General features: G+C 41.9%; 1 protein-coding gene across 3 annotated transcripts; it reads left to right on the top strand.

The window, feature by feature from the left end:
• The first annotated feature begins 5,429 nt into the window (after positions 1-5,429).
• LOC311120232 (uncharacterized protein) lies at positions 5,430-10,996 on the top strand. 3 transcript variants are annotated; one of them, XM_084194847.1, is made up of 11 exons: positions 5,430-5,537; positions 6,941-7,145; positions 7,313-7,345; positions 8,293-8,345; positions 8,461-8,557; positions 8,812-8,847; positions 9,100-9,159; positions 9,265-9,498; positions 9,695-9,798; positions 10,000-10,168; positions 10,347-10,996. In XM_084194847.1, exons 1-11 carry the CDS (start codon positions 5,446-5,448, stop codon positions 10,572-10,574), a joined length of 1,311 nt encoding a protein of 436 aa, XP_084050973.1. In that variant the 5' UTR covers positions 5,430-5,445; the 3' UTR covers positions 10,575-10,996. The 3 variants fall into 3 exon arrangements, with proteins under 3 accessions (XP_084050973.1, XP_084050975.1, XP_084050974.1); XM_084194849.1 differs by lacking the exon at positions 9,100-9,159; XM_084194848.1 differs by lacking the exon at positions 7,313-7,345 and having other exon boundaries at positions 5,434-5,537.
• The last annotated feature ends 82 nt before the right edge of the window (positions 10,997-11,078 follow it).

Here is an 11,078-nt window from a genome sequence, read left to right as displayed (position 1 = left end):
AATTTCTGACCTCATCTCTCGCTTTGGCTTCCCTGTTGGAATCCTGTCTTGTTTGACTCGAGCACACATTTTAGAGGTAAGAGATGCATGCATGTATCGATGTAAGTGTTACTGTACTGCCCTAAATAAAAATGTTTTGGGGTAAATGAAGTGTTGCACTAAATTATCTCATGAATATTAAGTACCAGGGGTTGGAACCAAAATTATTTTCCAGTCGTTTTGTTCTGAAGAAAACCATATTTGTTTTTGTTCCATTCCACTGTTCACAGCAGAATAAAGATCTGAACCAGTTCCACCCCAAACAATCCTGCTTTATGTCGTTCCTTTCTCTTCCTTTTTTAAACCACTGAAATCGAAAATGTTTTACATTTAGCTGCGGATAGAGCGGCTTACTATGGAAAGGGCAAGCTTTTTACATTCAATGGACAGACAAGGGTAGGGCGCGAGATGGGACTGAAATGTTGCTGTTGGGGAGAGAGGGAGGAGGCTTGGCTTGAAGCGCTGGGCATCTTGTTATGACCTGCATTATCTGAAATAGGCCCACAGGATTATACCAACAGAGGAGCGGCTTGAAGGAACGTTGAATGTCTTGGAACTTCAGAGAGTTGGTTTAACGTTGGACCAGAGCCAGCTAGCTAACAAGTTTGTGTTAGCAGAGCGGCACCAGAACTAAAATAAAAACGTGTTACCTTTTTTGTAGTTAATCAAAACAATGTGAAACGTGATAACTATCATATCCTTAACTAGCATTGAAAAAGTTAATCCATTCGTCTCTAATTAAAAATCGCTCTTCTAATTTCTGAATCCCTCTTTGAACGTCAGTAGGGTACAATAGACGGTGCTTCGGATGGGGAGGGGCAGGTAGCCTATGCACGCACACACTGGCAAAGATTTTCAGCTGGCAGGCAGAAACTAGAATATGTTTCTGAGTGACGGGGTGAGGGCTTTGCATAGATGCTTTGTTGCATTTTTTTGTGGGACTGGAAAAAGAATGCCCGGAACGTAAAATAACATTATTAACCGGTTCACATCCTTTTCAAACAACGGTTCTGTTCCGGAACAGTATAGATTACTTTCGTTCCCGGTTCTGATTCTGTTCCTCTAAAAAGTGCATTATTTTCCAGTTTTCTGGTCCTGTTCCCTGAACCGGTTCCAACACCTGTTAAGTACCCCTCCTCTTTTGATTTTACAGATCAACTCGGCTTTGGGTGATCTGAAGAAACTGACAGGCCAACTCATATTCTACCGCCCTCTGGGAGTGTCACTGGATCCAGTAACAAAGTCCCTCATAGACCGGTTTGTTCTCCACTGTACCTTGCTACACAGCCACCTGATTCTAAAAGCTTATACTATGGATAGTAGTGTACTAAATAGAACTGGGTAATGATTGCAAGAATCTTTTGGCAGTTTACTGAATCCAATCACATGACATGCTAGCCCAGCTGACTTATAAAATATGCATTTGTTTTGTTTAATCCATTTTCATCATATAACTGGACAGGTTGGTGTCAGATCTGGTGAAAGACCATCCTGATCGCTGGGATGTTTACCTGGCTGCCAGTGTGTTCAGCTTCTGCTGCAAGGAGCACCCCACCACTAGACAAATACCCCTCTCTCTGCTGCGCTGCGGAGGGACTCAGTCCGTCTCCACCTCACCAAGAAAGCTGCCTGTAAGTTGGAGGCTGACAGTGTTTAGACTCACAAGTTCCTACTCCTACATCAAAACATACTCATATCATTGATTCCCATTGAATGAATGAAGAAATGCACATAGAAATAGGTTTGAATTATGTAATATTTTTGTTCAGCTTTTATACTGACTTGTGCTTTGACCACCCTGTTTGCATTGCAGGACAATGGGATAAAAGGAAGGACCTTTGTCATACTAGAGGCCCAACCACCTCAAAGGGAAGTCCGCGTGGAGTGCAGTCAGTGCAGTCAGTGGAGCACGGTCAGCCAGGACTCCGAGCTGAAGAGATATGAGGACATGAAACTTGGGGATGAGGACTACACCCACACCTGTGTGAGCTGCAGGGTGGCCATGAGCTGCAGGGTGGCCCTGGAGGTCATGAGGGGTTAGCAGACAAGGACATGAACAACTGGATGTAAATGACAAAGGAGCTTTTCAAACAAGGACTGAAAAGATGGAGGATATAATATGCATGTTGGAAACAAAGTGGTGGTGAAGGAAGAGATCGATGTTGGAGTCATAAAAGAGGCCTAGGGGAAGAAGTTTGAATAATATAAGTTTATCATGTATACACTTTAAAGTTGCTCAGTCATTGAAGTTTTCGGAATGAAATATAAACAGATTGTTGTAGAGTTTTGTTTTCAAGTTGTTGTGTGTGCTCAAACAGTGGAGTTTTTCTATTTTTTTCAAATGCATTTGGGCAAACATCTATATACTGCTTCAAACATCTATATACTGCTTCAAACATCTATATACTGCTTCAAACATCTATATACTGCTTCAAACATCTATATACTGCTTCAAACATCTATATATTGCTTCAGTGCTTCGCCTATTCCTCTCTGATTTGGGGTATTTTAGAGAATGCGGTAGCTGCAGTCCAATATGGCTACCGGAAAGTGGGTGTGTCGAAAGGAAAGGAGTGGGTGTGTCGAAAGGAAAGGAGTGGGTGTGTCGAAAGGAAAGGAGTGGGCGTGTGGAAAGGAGTAGGTGTGTGGAAGGCGCTCTGCTATAGGTTACTTAGACGGTTGCTTACTGTGACTGTCACCCTGATATTGGTTACTAGGCAGCTACTTCCCACTCCGTTGGGGGTCAATGGACAGTAGACCGTGGACAGATTGGATTATGCTGAGCAGCGGGGCAACGGTCTATGACCCGTGACCTGAAAGGGCAAAAACCAGGAGGGAGGAGCGCTCTTCTCAAATGGAACAGTAATCTGTGCCGCTGGGTCATGTTGTCAACAAGGCAGCATGGTGCATCGTCCAGAAACATACAACATCTCTTTTCTATAAAATATATGTTTGAATTTTCAAACTAATTTCCCTTGGGAAGGCAGATCTGGTCCTCCATATCTCAGTTGGTGGAACATGGTGCTTGTAACACTAGAATTTGGGTTTGATTCCCGCTGGGACCACCCCTACATAAAATGTATGCACACATGACTACAATATTACATTTTTGTCCTTTAGCAGACGCTCTTATCCAGAGTGACTTATATCTAATGTCACTTTTGTTTTGAGCCGACTTTGCTGTGGGCTTTGAACGGGGCACCTGGCTCATGCCCACGAGGCAGCCCCATTCCAAAACGAATGAAATCAACTTTCATCCGGTACAAATCACGCCTACCCGTGTGCCTGGGACAGATGAATAGAATCTCCTCAGTGCTTGGCAAGCAGGAGCCGTGATCACGGCTGGGCTACTGCATTTTGTGCCCCGGAAAACAGCTAATTTACTGCATTTCAACACATTTTGGCAGGGTGCAGAGAGAAAAATGTGGCCAATCCGGCCCTGACTGTGATACAGCTATCCAGTGTGAAGGTCAGCAGCATATATGCCTCAGTGGTTGGCAGGCACCTTGATACAACAGCGGTGCAATGGTCGCCAGGCTTATCAACTTGTCATGCAGCCCAACCAGCCACGCGAAGCGGTCTTGAGTGGCAACAAATCTGCCCAATTTAGGTTATTTGCTTTCCATACACACACTCATTTCGACACACCCACTCTCTCATACTCTGGTCACCATATTGGGCTGCAGCTACCCCCTACTTGGGATTTTACATGGTGTTATTTTCCTTTTTTCCACCCCGTCCAGTTGGTGGTGGTGTTGCACTACCTTTTTGTTTTCTACACGCCATAAAACCACCAGCGAGGAAGAAGAAATGAACAAGCCCTATCTGTCTTGTTGAGCTTTGACACAGTTTCTACCTGATAGCAGTGGAGGCTCCTCAGGGGAGAAAGGGGAGGACCATCCTCAGTGAATTTCATAAAACTAGTGAAACATTAAAAGAGTTTTCCTTTTTAGATAAAACTATACAAAATATATTCACGTCACCAAATAATTGATTAAAGCACACTGTTTTGCAATGAAGGTCTACAGTAGCCTCAACAGCACTCTGTAGGGTAGCACCATTGTGTAGCCGGAGGACAGCTAGCTTCCGTCCTCCTCTGGGTACATTGACTTCAATACAAAACCTAGGAGGCTCATGGTTCTGACCCCCTTCCATAGACTTACACAGTAATTATGACAACTTCCGGAGGACATCCTCCAACCTATCAGAGCTTCTGCTGCATGAACTGACATGTTGACCACCCAATCAAAGGATCAGAGAATGAATCTAGTACTGAAAGCATAAGCTACAGCTAGCTAGCACTGCAGTGCATAAAATGTGGTGAGTAGTTGACTCAAAGAGAGAGAAAGACAATAGATGAACAGTTTTGAACAAATTAATTTCTTCAAAAATGAAGGAGGATCAAGAGAGAGAGCTATATTTAGTATATATATATATATATATATATATATATATATATATATATATATATATTACTTTCACTTACTTAGCTAGCAAATGCAGCTAGCTAGCCTACTCAAACACCCAGCTCAAACAGAAGGATGCTGTGTTAGCTAGCTGGCTATGGCTATCCAACACTGGAACTCTTCCAAGTCAAGGTAAGCTTTTGGTTATACTAATGTATTGCCACCGGGGCCTGCCGGTGTTATTGCTAAACCGCTAACTGACTGTACACAAATGTTACTGCATGATTGTAGTGGGTTTACTTATAGTTATGTTATATTTGCTATTCTGTGAGGGCCTATATTCCCGCTATGGTGCTTTAAGTGCCAAGGATTTGAACAAGTTGCAGCAGTGTGTAGAAGGGAGATCCCACAATGTGAGAAATGTGCAGGAGGGCATAGTCAGAGGGAGTGTACAGTTGGGATAGAGAAAGCACTGAGTCAACTGTGGAGGTGCCCATGCAGCTGGGAAACTGAAGTGCCCTGTGAAAGAGAGACAGGTTTAGATTGCCAGAGTTTGAGATGGGCAGAAAGTTTCAGGCCTATACCCCCAGTGAGTATAGGCCTGAAGAGAGGGATCCAGAGAAGATTAGTTTTAGTAAGGTTGGATTTCTTACCTTTATAACCATGGTGATGAACTGCACTGCACTGATGGAGCTGAAATCACAGAACATAGATGTGGTAGGTGCAGCAGCAGATAAATATTTGGGTGTGAGTGATTTTAGTGCAGAAGCTCTACAGGAAGTTTTGAGAGAAGGGGTTCCATCCTCCCAGGCCGACAGCCTGGTGTAGGATCGCTTAGGACCAAAGTAGTGGGATGGGGTGGTGGGTTTTTGGGGATAGTGTATAGGTGCAGGGTTAGATGATGGGGACCAAATGTGCAATACGCACTCCGACCTGCGAAAGGCAGCAATAAATAACACAGTGTCTAAGTTCTGCCGGAAATTCACACGAAGAATAAAAAATGTCATGTTCAGCTTACAGCTGTAAGAATAGAGGACATGATACATATGATAAAAATAATCAGTTGCGTGCCAAAAAAGTTAGGCTTCACAGGTAAGGCTTGCAGCATTTGACTAACAACACGTTCTTTGCTAACCACGTAGTGTAAGCGATTGGGTAGCCAACATGTTAGATAGCAGCTAGTGAAGCTAACATTATCATGTGAGGCTAGCTGAGAGATTTCTGGTCATTTCGTGCCGTATTATACCTTAGCATAACTAGTTAGCTAGCTGTTTTTGTTGAAGCTAAATTAACAAGTCCTGATGTGAAGGGATCTGGGAATCTGTCCAATGTAATGGTATTTTCAATTAGGCTATTGTCGATATTTATGCTAGCCACAGCTGATTTTCTATATCATAACCAAAATATAAGGTTTTATTACTCCATTGTTTACATATAACAATGATGTAAACAAACAACACATAGCTTTAAAATATGTTTAAAACTGTCATGGGGTGTATTCACTTGGAACCAAACATAAGCTAACGAAACAGAGCGGGACAACCTGAATTTGGCCAATAGAAACTGTTTTCGTTACAAACACGTTTTCCGTTTGAAGTAAACGGTTTCCGTTGCAAAACATTTGACTAAAGATTACAGGCCTGGGGTGTATTCATTATGCAGATTCTGTTGCAAAAGTTATTTAAACTGAAGTGAACTAAATGGGGAGGGACCTACCAGAACTTGTCAAATAGAAACTCAATTTAGTTGCAAAACGAAATGTCTATTGATGTCCCTGATGAAATGGTCTGTCATGAAATTCCCTAAAAACATGCCACTTCGAAAACAGCTATGACTTTGTAATAGCAGGTTTGAAGAATTAACATAGGAAGTTAGGAGAATTAGGTTAAGGTTAGGAAAAGGGTTAGCGAAAATGCTTTCCTAACCTGCTACGATAAGTCACATGTAATGAAGTGGCGTGTTTTTAGGGAGTCCTGGACTGTCAACCTTTGCATCTGCAGCACTATGGGGTTACATTTCCTTATAGCCCATCCCTAAGCAGGATACTAAAACAAGTGGCAAGGACCCCCATCTTCTCTGAATTAGCTTTAAAAGTCCAGTGCCATCAAAAACGTGATTTTCCTGTGTTTATATATATATATATATATATATTTCCACACTGAGGTTGGAATAATACTGTGAAAATGATGATAATGCCATTTTAGTGTAAGAGCTGTTTGAAGACTGCCTGAAATGTTTTGCCTGTTTTGGTGGGATGGCGTTTTGGTCTGGGTAAATTAGTTGATAGACCAATAAGAAAGAGTTCCAAACCTCTTTTGGACCATTTTTTAAAATTAAAAACAATCACAGTAAGGTACTTAATTGTTACCCAGAAATTATTTTGATATTGAGATAAAAACGGCTGCATTAGACCTTAAAAAAAAAGCTAATGTTGTTTCTCTCATCTATGTTGATGTATATTAGCTAAGTTGTTACTTTTTACTTTTAAAAATTAGATTTCCGCTGAGCGACCCCAAAAGACTAAAAAAGTGGATCCATCAGATGAGATGGAAAGGCTGGAAGCCAAACAGAAACTCCAGACTGTGTTCAGAGCATTTTGAGGAGAAGTACCTGACAACACCCTCAACTGGGCCTGGTGTTCGTTTACGTCCTGATGCCATTCCAACTATATTTTCCTTTCCTAGTCAGTTCCAAAAAAAGGTAATTTGTGAATTGATGCAGGTTTGTTTTTTTGTTAAGCTATTGACTGTTTTTTTTCTTCAAAATGGTTATTATTTTGATACAAGTGAGAAATTCTTGAATCATGCTTTGGAATTGTTGTTTTGAACTTTCGAGCAGCGTGTTTAATTGTTGAGTTCCTGTTTCAGAAAACAGCCGTAACGAGGAAAAGAGTAACCCTGGTGAGACATTTAAAAACGTAATTGTCCTACTAGTTTTCAATTTGTATTGTTTTTGATATGGCTAGGAGTCACACTTTTATTCTCAATCTTTCACAAATGAAATGAACTACACGACCAAAAGTATGTGGACACCTGTTCGTCAAACATGTCATTCCAAAATCATGGGCATTAATATGGAGTTGTTCCCCCCTTTGCTGCTATAACAGCCTCCGCTCTTCTGGGAAGGCTTTCCACTAGATGTTGGAGCATTGCTGCGGGGACTTGCTTCCATTCAGTCACAAGAGCATTAGTGAGGTCGGGCACTGATTTTGTGCGATTAGGCCTGGCTCGCAGTCGGCATTCCAATTCATCCCAAAGGTGTTCAATGAGGTTGAGGTCAGGGCTCTGTGCAGGCCAGTCAAGTTCTTGCACATCGATCTCGACAAACCATTTTGTATGGACCTCGCTTTGTGCACAGGGCATTGTCATGCTGAAACAGGAAAGGGCCTTCCGCAAACTGTTGCCACAAAGTTGGAAGTACAGAATTGTCTAGAATGTAATTGTATGCTGTAGCGTTAAGATTTCCCTTCACTGGAACTAAGGGGCCTAGCCCGAACCATTAAAAACATTCCCAGACTATTATTCCTCCTCCACCAAACTTTACAGTTGGCAATATGCATTTGGACAAGTAGCATTCTCCTGGCATCCGCCAAACCCAGATTTGTCCGTCGTACTGCCAGATGGTGAAGCGTGATTCATCAAAAAATTACAATATAAAATAATACAAAATAAAAGTAACAAATAATTGCTGCCAATGTTTGTCTATGGAGATTGCATGGCTGTGCTCTCGATTTTATACACCTGTCAGCAACGGGTGTGGCTGAAATAGCCGAATCCACTAATTTGAAGGGGTGTCCACATACTTTTGTATATATTGTGTATGTATTAACCTCTACTTGTGATTTCAGTTTCCAGAGGATCGTGTTCCTGAGGATATGCCATCAGTACCAGCTGAGCCAAGGTGGTTCTCAAAACCAATACAGTTTGTATGAGCTATAGGTTATGGGCCGACGTTGTGAAGAAATGAAGCAATTCATAGTTTCCCTCTCTTGTTTCCTCTTGTAATGAAACACTAGCTCTGCAGCGTCAACACGGTTGAAGAGGACTCCCAGTTACTTTAACCACAGTATATGGCACCCAAGTCGTTTCCATGATGACTACTGTGTTCCACAGGTACGAAGAACATATCACTCTTATCCAGACCTCCAATCGTCAAACACATGTTGTGTTAAATACTTGAGGTGCGCTTGATTTAGCTCGCTCCAGTACAATAACCAATGGAACACTCAGTCTTCCCAGCCTGCACACCGGTAAGCTAAATCAAGCGCACCTCTAGTGTTTGAGTATTTGGCCCAGGTCTGCTCTTATCTGAGGTTTTTACATTTATGGAGATATTTCATGTATCCCTTTTATTTTTATTTTTGCAGAGTATTGACTGGGCTGAGAAAGATAGACCAAATGAAGTAAGTGTTAGCTCTTATGAGGCTGATTGGGCCAAACAGAATCGATCTATTGTGCTCCACTCAACCAAACAATCCTGATGGGCCCAAACGAGGGCTACATTGAAACTCATATAAGGACTAGTTGTGTGTATACAGTGTGTAAGGGCTTAGACGACTAGTTGTGTGTATGATCAACAACATTGTATAAAGGCTTTCTATACCCCCAAACCTTTATTTCCTGCTTTAATCACTGAACTCTCCTGACAATTTCAGGTCCCACCTTCAGCTTTACAAAAGCAAGGGCTGATCTTTATCCCCAAGCTCGCAATCAGGGTAAGGTTTCTGACAGACAGGCTTATTCTGGACAACAGACAACAATATTCTTACATTTATTATTTGTATATCTATATATATATCATTTTCTTTTATTTGAACCAGATCAAGGAGAAATGGGAATGGCTGACAATGGAAGTGAAGGGGCCATTTCCAGAGACCCAAATTGGACACAGATTTATAGTAACTGTAGTGGACTACTACTCAAAATGGGTGGAAGCCTACCCCATAAAAACCTGCAGCAGTAAAGAGATTGCTGAAATAATTTCTGACCTCATCTCTCGCTTTGGCTTCCCTGTTGGAATCCTGTGTTGTTTGAGTGTAGCGCTGACTGTAGAGGTAAGAGATACTGTGGTTAGATTGTAGAGATGGTATTGTGTAGTTTCTTATGCAGTATTTGCAGCATTTATCTATGTTAGCGTTACTGTACCTCCACCTGAAAACAGAACCAGTTGTATTGGTTGTGATGGCCGAATGTATGTTGCACCAAATGATCTCATGAATATTAAGTACCCCTCCTCTTTTGATTTTACAGATCAACTCGGCTTTGGGTGATCTGAAGAAACTGACAGGCCAACTCGTATTCTACCGTCCTCTGGGAGTGTCACTGGATCCAGTAACAAAGTCCCTCATAGACCGGTATGTTCTCCACTCCAACGTTCGTTAACGTAACTTTAATATAACTTTTCAAGAAGCGCATCGGTACTAAATTGAACTGGGTAATGATTGCAAGAATCTTTTGGCAGTTTCCTGAATCCAATCACATGACATGCTAGCCCAGCTGACTTATAAAATATGCATTTGTTTTGTTTAATCCATTTTCATCATATAACTGGACAGGTTGGTGTCAGATCTGGTGAAAGACCATCCTGATCACTGGGATGTTTACCTGGCTGCCAGTGTGTTCAGCTTCTGCTGCAAGGAGCACCCCACCACTAGACAAATACCCCTCTCTCTGCTGCGCTGCGGAGGGACTCAGTCCGTCTCCACCTCACCAAGAAAGCTGCCTGTAAGTTGGAAGCTGACATTAGTGTTAAGCCTCACAGGTCACAACTCAAATCACCAATGAATGAAGTAATATACATCAAATATCATAGGAATAGGTCTTTAAAGACTGAATAATATTGTTATATTTCTGTTCAGCTTTTATACTGACTTGTGCTTTGACCACCCTGTTTGCATTGCAGTACAATGGGATAAAAGGAAGGACCTTTGTCATACTAGAGGCCCAACCACCTACAAAGGAAGTCTGTGTGCAGTGCAGTCAGTGCTTGGAATGGATCTTGGTCAGCCAGGACTCCGAGCTGAAGAGATATGAGGACATGAAACTTGGGGATGAGGACTACACCCACACCTGTGTGAGCTGCAGGGTGGCCATGAGCTGCAGGGTGGCCCTGGAGGTCATGAGGGGTTAGCAGACAAGGAGGTTTTCAAACAAGGGCAGTGGAATGAAAACATGGATATATATAATAAGGACGTTGGAAGCGCAAAGTAGTAGTGAAGATAGACAAGGATGGAGTGAAGAAAAAAAAGGGGGGGGGGAATTAGTTCACATAATGTATATATTTGTAAAAGTCAGGGTTGGGGTCAATTCAGGAAATACACTGAAATTCCAATTCCAATACTCTTCACTGCTTTTCAATGAGGAAGATTTGGAATTTGGTTTACTTACAAATTGACTTGAATTTAAATGGAATTGACCATTGTTCCCAGCCTGAAGTTGATCCTTTGTCATAAAAAAAAATACTGTATGAATAAATCTTTTACGTTTTTTAAAGTAAAATAAAAACAGATTGTTGTACGCAGTTGTGTGTGAGCGCACTGTGTATTAAAAATGTATTCTGTTCCTTTGTTCACCCTGTCCAGTCGGTGGCAGTATTGCACTACCTTTTCGTTTGCCACTAGCCATAAAACCAGCA

The sequence above is a fragment of the Coregonus lavaretus genome, assembly GCF_964263955.1.
Source record: "Coregonus lavaretus genome assembly, contig: HAP1_SCAFFOLD_5096, whole genome shotgun sequence".
NCBI classification, from domain to species: Eukaryota; Metazoa; Chordata; class Actinopteri; order Salmoniformes; family Salmonidae; genus Coregonus; species Coregonus lavaretus.
The sequence above is the reverse complement of the archived record's forward strand: the minus strand, read 5'-3'. Positions and strand labels throughout refer to the sequence as shown.

Bases quoted from the DNA above. Each gene is read 5' to 3' on its own strand.
- LOC311120232 (XM_084194847.1), top strand. From the start codon at position 5,446: ATGTCATGTTCAGCTTACAGCTGTAAGAATAGAGGACATGATACATAT. The intron at 7,146-7,312 runs GTAATTTGTGAA...TTCCTGTTTCAG, and splicing joins CTAGTCAGTTCCAAAAAAAG to AAAACAGCCGTAACGAGGAA. The intron at 8,558-8,811 runs GTACGAAGAACA...TTATTTTTGCAG, and splicing joins ATGACTACTGTGTTCCACAG to AGTATTGACTGGGCTGAGAA.